The sequence below is a fragment of the Boleophthalmus pectinirostris genome, unplaced genomic scaffold (genome assembly GCF_026225935.1).
Source record: "Boleophthalmus pectinirostris isolate CB_2022bp ecotype Guang Dong unplaced genomic scaffold, ASM2622593v1 HiC_scaffold_2825, whole genome shotgun sequence".
Lineage (NCBI taxonomy): Eukaryota > Metazoa > Chordata > Actinopteri > Gobiiformes > Gobiidae > Boleophthalmus > Boleophthalmus pectinirostris.
Window position 1 is genome coordinate 484,988 of NW_026571290.1, and position 7,500 is coordinate 492,487.

Below are 7,500 nucleotides of genomic sequence, written 5' to 3' on the forward strand. Positions count from 1 at the left end.
CGGTTGGAGAGAAAGAGGAGCCAGTCCAGCCTCGCTGAGACTGGGTCTGACGCTAGAGAAGTCGATTCTGCCTGACTGCCTCTTGGTATTTACAACCCCAAGAGAACCGATCTTCGGTGCTTTCACACCTCTCTTCCCCCACGCCAAGTGGGACATGAACCAGAATGGGAAATTGACATGGCTCTGCTAAAGTGATAAGGACATTCCTCATTTTGCTTTGAAGAAACAGACCCACATCATCTACATCCCAGACCATCAGGCGCCAATGCTTGGACCGGTTAAAACCGCGATGGACTGTGGTTGCCACTTTTGGACACTAGAGAAGGACTGGATTAAACACATCTCGATAACTAGTTAAAAATGTTTTTAACTGTGTTCTATATAAGGCTCATGTTGATACAAGACAAGTATGCCACATTGCTTAATTCATGTGTTCATAGTCTCTTGTGTGTATTTCATGTCATGTTCCCGCGGAAGTATTTACAGTAACTTCACAGTGTGTTTACGGACAGATATACCTTTGATTTATTTCTATGAATCGTCGGCTAATGTTATCGTAAACAGTTAGTACCTGAATGTGGGAAGTTATCAATTTAATATTTGCAAATGATATTTGTACGGGGACCAGTTCAGCTCAGACGCGGGCGTGCCTTAAATTTGCATATAACAACGCCCACCAAGCGCACTGACCAAAACGAAGCCTCACGCGCGAAAACTTTGCTTTCGCTTCGCTTCACGCTTTCGCTTCACGCTTTCGCTTCACGCTTTCGCTTCACGCTTTCGCTTCACGCTTTCGCTTCACGCTTTCGCTTCACGCTTTCGCTTCACGCTTTCGCTTTGCTTCGCGCTTTGCTTCGCGCTTTGCTTCGCCTTTCTTCGCTCTTCGCCTTGCCTCGCCGCCGCGAGGACCCGCCGAAGAGGACCAGGGAAGACGGCCGGTCGGAGAGACCCAGGGGGAGCTGTAACAGACCTGGAGTCGCACCTGCCGAGAGCTGAGGACCAGAGCCGGTGAAGGAGGCGTGGACCGCCCTACCCGAGTACCGTCATCACGCCGCTGCCTGCCCGTGCGCACGACCACCGCCGAACCCCGCCATCGCCGCATTCCACACGGACCGAGAACAACATCGCCAAGTAAGGCTGGTTCAGACAGTGAATGAATAAGGGTTGGCATCCCTCTTACGATTGCGTCCAATTATTCCTGAGGCAAGCGCAGTAGCGACTTAGCGAAACGCCATAACTGAGCTAAACTGAACCCCGTTTTTATAACTACCTCAGGTTGTTAAAATCGGTGCTTTAATGTTACGTAACCAGAACTTGGAAGCTGGTGTCTAGTTATTGTTTGTTAATAAACCACACAAAGGAATTTGCTGGTTTCAGTGATTTTTCTTAAAAGTTATCATCAGGTCACTTTTTCGGGTACGTTCCCTTCAGATTGATTAAATTGATAAGTTGTTGTTGTCGCATATGGTTAAGTTTGATTCGGTCAGAATCTGGTGCCCCGCAAATGTATAATTTCAATAATTCGTCAAAAGCTAAACCACATGCTCAAACACGCACATCTTACAACACGTTAAATCGCATTTTCTCCTACACCACTCACTGAAACAGTAACTGTAACTGAATACAGTTACTCATAATTTGTACTCTGATTACATAACGGCGGTACATGTAATCTGTTACTCCCCAACATTGGAAACGACGGTGACGAGGCGACGGCGGCAGAGCGCGATCAGTCGACGCAGAACTAGAAAACACCCTTCAAAATGTCCAGGATAGAGCTTTAATCGCAGCTTTCAGTGATCATGCAGATTTAGACTCTGCAGCTCGACTGAACTAAACGTAAAAAGAGCTGTTCACTTGAAAACTACCACTTCATGACATCACAAAGTGGAGCAGAGTGTTTGGAGATGCAGACAGACTCACAATAAAGAGTCACTCAAACAAAACACAACCCCAGCTCTGTTTTTGAGCTTCAGACAAACCGGCACCTTGGCTCTCCGCCGGCTGCGACTGGCCCTGGCCGTACGCCCGCTCCGATTGGCCGTCCTGAAGGCTGCTGCTGCGCTCTGATTGGCCGGCGTCGCAGTGGCGTATCCAGGGGGGGTAGGGCAGATCGGGGAGGCTGTGGATGTCCGAACAGTCCAGCGCCGCTTTGTTGGAGCTCAGCCAATGAGGAAGATGCATCGTGACCTGGTCTCTGCTGCTCGGCCAATCGGGGCGAGGCGCAGAGGCAAGTCCCGCCCACCGAGACGAGGGCGCTTCAGGTCCAGGCTGAAACGGGAGGAAACGGGTCAAAATGTAGGAGCCATTTTGAGGACTCCTGGGTGGTTCAGGTCTAAACCAGGACTAAACTGAGACTAAGACCAGGACCAAACCAAGACAAAGACCAGGACCAAACCGAGACTAAGACCAGGACTAAACCGAGACTAAGACCAGGACTAAACCGAGACTAAGACCAGGACTAAACCCAGGTCCCGCCTCTGCTCCTGCTCACCTTTAAAGTGCTGCTGAGGGGAGTTGTGAGCGCGCTCTGTAATCCTCCTCCACACCTGAAACACACAGACACGACTGAGTGACACGACTGCGAGAGTGACACGACTGCGAGAGTGACACAACAAAGAGTGACACAACAAAGAGTGACACGACAAAGATTGACACGACTGCGAGAGTGACACGACTGCGAGAGTGACACGACTGCGAGAGTGACACGACTGCGAGAGTGACACGACTGCGAGAGTGACACGACAGAGAGTGACACGACTGCGAGAGTGACACAACTGCGAGAGTGACACGACTGCGAAGAGAGTGACACGACGACTGAGAGTGACACGACTGAGAGTGACACGACAAAGAGTGACACGACTGCGAGAGTGACACGACAAAGAGTGACACGAGTGCGAGAGTGACACGACTGTGAGAGTGACACAACAAAGAGTGACACAACAAAGAGTGACACGAGTGCAAGAGTGACACGACTGAGATTGACACGACTGCGAGTGACACGACTGCGAGTGACACGACTGTGAGAGTGACACAACAAAGAGTGACACGAGTGCAAGAGTGACACGACAAAGAGTGACATGACTGCGAGAGTGACACAACAAAGAGTGACACGACTGCGAGAGTGACACGACTGCGAGAGTGACACGACAAAGAGAGTGACACGACAAAGAGAGTGACACGACAAAGATTGACATGACTGCGAGAGTGACACGACTGCGAGAGTGACACGACTGCGAGAGTGACACGACTGCGAGAAGAGTGACACGAGTGCGAGAGTGACACAACAAAGAGTGACACGACTGCGAGAGTGACACGACTGCGAGAGTGACACGACAAAGAGAGTGACACGACAAAGAGAGTGACACGACAAAGAGAGTGACACGACTGCGAGAGTGACACGACAAAGAGAGTGACACGACTGACTGCGAGAGTGACACGACTGCGAGAGTGACACGACTGCGAGAGTGACACGACTGCGAGAGAGACACAACAAAGAGTGACACGACTGCGAGAGTGACACAACTGCGAGAGTGACACGACAAAGAGTGACACGACAAAGAGAGTGACACGACAAAGAGAGTGACACGACAAAGAGAGTGACACGACAAAGATTGACATGACTGCGAGAGTGACACGACTGCGAGAGAGACACAACAAAGAGTGACACGACTGCGAGAGTGACACGACTGCGAGAGTGACACGTCTGCGAGAGTGACACGCCTGCGAGAGTGACACGCCTGCGAGAGTGACACGACAAAGAGTGACACGAGTGCGAGAGTGACACGACTGTGAGAGTGACACAACAAAGAGTGACACGAGTGCAAGAGTGACACGACTGAGATTGACACGACTGCGAGTGACACGACTGCGAGTGACACGACTGCGAGTGACACGCCTGCGAGAGTGACACGACTGCGAGAGTGACACGACAAAGAGTGACACGAGTGCGAGAGTGACACGACTGTGAGAGTGACACAACAAAGAGTGACACGAGTGCAAGAGTGACACGACTGAGATTGACACGACTGCGAGTGACACGACTGCGAGTGACACGACTGTGAGAGTGACACAACAAAGAGTGACACGAGTGCAAGAGTGACACGAGTGTGAGAGTGACACAACAAAGAGTGACACGACTGCGAGAGTGACACGACTGCGAGAGTGACACGACAGAGAGTGACACGACAGAGGGAGTGAACCCGAGAGCGCCCGTCTCACCTGGAGCAGTGGAGCGCTCTGATTGGCTGGCTGCTGCCTCTGTGGGTGAGGCTGTGGCTGCAGGTGTTTTTAACAGGAGACCGGACCTGAGAGAGTCTGGACTTAGACACAAGACCTGAAAGAAAAGATTCAAAAAGGATCATGAGAAACCAGGACTCAACCAGGACTCAACCAGGACTCAACCAGGACTCAACCAGGACTCAACCAGTACTCAACCAGTACTCAACCAGTACTCAACCAGGACTAATATCGTGCCGTGTTGTGTCGTCGCGTCTGTAACGTGTCGCGTCTGTGACGCGTCGCGTCTGTGACGTGTCGTCGCGTCTGTGATGCGTCGTGTCGTCGCTTCTGCGACGTGTCGTGTCGTCGCTTCTGCGACGTGTCGTCGCGTCTGCGATGTGCCGTGTCGTCTGTGACGTGTCGTGTCGTCGCGTCTGTGACGTGTCGCATCTGTGACGTGTCGTCGCGTCTGTGACGTGTCGTCGCGTCTGTGACGTGTCGTCGCGTCTGTGACGTGTCGTCGCGTCTGTGACGTGTCGTCGCGTCTGTGACGTGTCGTCGCGTCTGTGACGTGTCGTCGCGTCTGTGACGTGTCGCGTCTGTGACGTGTCGCGTCTGTGACGTGTCGCGTCTGTGACGTGTCGCCGCGTCTGCGTGTGACGTGTCGTGTCTGTGACGTGTCGTGTCGTCGTCTGTGACGACGTGTCGTGTCGTCGCTTCTGCGACATGTCGTGTCGTCGCTTCTGCGACGTGTCGTGTCGTCGCGTCTGCGATGTGCCGTGTCGTCTGTGACGTGTCGTGTCGTCGCGTCTGTGACGTGTCGTGTCGTCTGTGACGTGTCGTCGTCGCGCTGTGATGTGTCGTGTCGTCGTCTGTGACGTGTCGTGTCGTCGCGCCTGTGACGTGTCGTGTCGTCGCGTCTGTGACGTGTCGTGTTGTCTGTGACGTGTCGTCGCGCCTGTGATGTGTCGTGTCGTCTGTGACGTGTCGTGTCGTCTGTGACGTGTCGTGTCGTCGCGTCTGCGATGTGTCGTGTCGTCTGTGACGTGTCGTGTCATCGCGTCTGTGACGTGTCGTGTCGTCCGCGACGTGTCGTGTCGTCGCGTCTGTGATGCGACGTGTTGTATCGTCGCGTCGCCGTCGTACCATGCAGGAAGGCGCTGGTGTGCGTGATGGGCATGGAGCCGTCGTTAGGGAGGCTGAGCAGCTCGTCTGTCGTCATGGAGACGCGGTCCCTGTTGTCACGGTGACGGAGCGAGCTGACGGGGAGAGTGAGGAAGTCCAGCTCCTGCTCCGAGAGACGCTCCCGCAGCACTGAGGACGAGACAAACGCAACAAATCAGCAAATCAGCAGGTCCTCTGAGGGCGGGACGCTAACTGGAGGCACTGCTCTGTCTGAGGACACAAACACAGTCTGACCAGAACCTGTGGAGACTCAGGACTCTTGGATCTCGGTTCTGACTTTGTTTGAATAATAAAACTTTAGACAAAAAGAGCTTCGTACCGTCCCTGTTTCTGAGCGTGCTCAGTGTGCTCCTGTGGGCGGAGCAGAGGGGCAGTCCCAGCCCCGCCCCCTTTGGTGTGTTTCCATGGCGACTGCGTTCAAAGTCTGTGATGTAAGCGTCAAGAGCAGCGGACGCCGACTCGTACTCCTGCACATACACACACAACACACGTAAACACACACACACAACACACAACACACAGACACACACACAACACACACACACACGTAACACACACACACACACACACACACACACGTAAACACACACACACACACAGACACACACAACACACACACACACACACACACGTAAACACACACAAACACACAAACACACACAAGATACACACACACAAACACACACACACAGTAGAGGTAAGATCTTAAGACCGAGCCCAAGCCCGACCCGACCGCTCGGGCTTCAAATAAATATATGTTTATAAAATGTTTGCTAAAACGATGTGTGGATACTAAACTAAGGAATACTTGTTATAAAATAAATAATATGGATAAAACAGAGAAGTAATGTAATGTAATTGCTATTTAACTACTAAACAGGATCCGCAGAGCTCTGGCACGTGAACGCCCCCTCTTCATTTAATCATCTTCCCCTCCGCAAGTCTGCATCTATTTTGACCTGGTGTCCCCAATATGGAGGAGCAAGAAGTTAAACTAAAGGCAGGAGAACTGAAAAGACAAACACGCACCGGTAAGAGTGAGGTGTGGAAAAGCTTCAAATTGATTGTTGAAAATGCTACAGAAACTTGCGTTGGCTTCGCTGAATGTCGTCAATGTGGCTTTGCTTTCATACGAGAGCAAAAAGACTGGCACCTTGACGCTGAGCACTGCTCCTCCTCCCGAGTCCTCACAAATAAAATATGACATTTCGGGTTTGCTTCGGGCTCGGGCCTGCAAATCAAGTTAATTGGTCGGGCTCGGGCCGGGTCGGGTTTTAATACCCGCGGGCCGGGTCGGGTCGGGCTGGATTTTTTAGGCCCGATCTCACCTCTAACACACAGACACACACACACAACACACACAGACACACACACACAAACACACACAGACACACAAGACACACAACACACACACACACACACAACACAACACACACAGACACACACAACACACACACACACACACACACAAGGGGAAGAGTGTGTGAGTTTGTACCACACACAAACACATACAGCAAAACAGATACACACATGAGGCAGGTCCCTCCACAGACACTCAGGACCACACACACTAGGACACAGTGGGGGACACAGTGGGGGACACAGCGGGGGACAGTGGGGGACACAGCGGGACACAGTTGGACACACAGCGGGGGACACAGCGGGGACACACTGGGGGACACAGCGGGGGACACAGCGGGACACAGGACACAGCGGGGACACAGCGGGACACAGTTGGACACACAGCGGGGGACACAGTGGGGGACACACTGGGGGACACAGCGGGGGACAGTGGGGGACACAGCGGACACACAGTTGGACACACACAGCGGGGACACAGCGGGACACAGCGGGGGACACACAGCAGGGGACACAGTGGGGGACACAGTGGGACACAGCGGGGACAGTGGGGGGACACAGCGGAGACACAGCGGGACACAGCGGGGACACAGCGGGACACAGCGGGGGACACAGCGGGGACACAGCGGGGGACACAGCGGAGACACAGCGGGGGACACAGCGGGACACAGCGGGGGACACAGCGGGGGACACAGCGGGGGACACAGCGAGGGGACACAGCGGGGGACACAGCGG

The 7,500-nt window shown here is 53.2% G+C and overlaps 1 protein-coding gene across 2 annotated transcripts in view; it reads right to left on the reverse strand.

Moving 5' to 3' along the window:
* Nucleotides 1–7,500, reverse strand: part of cunh18orf54 (chromosome unknown C18orf54 homolog) — a 24,590-nt gene that overhangs the window by 15,539 nt on the left and 1,551 nt on the right. For both annotated transcript variants that reach the window (XM_055159916.1, XM_055159917.1), the window contains exons 3-7: nt 5,726–5,873; nt 5,368–5,535; nt 4,222–4,336; nt 2,495–2,549; nt 1,989–2,271 (exon numbers count right to left, since the gene is read on the reverse strand). In XM_055159916.1, the coding sequence (XP_055015891.1) occupies nt 1,989–2,271; nt 2,495–2,549; nt 4,222–4,336; nt 5,368–5,535; nt 5,726–5,873 (769 nt within the window). The remainder of the gene's footprint in view (nt 1–1,988; nt 2,272–2,494; nt 2,550–4,221; nt 4,337–5,367; nt 5,536–5,725; nt 5,874–7,500) is intronic.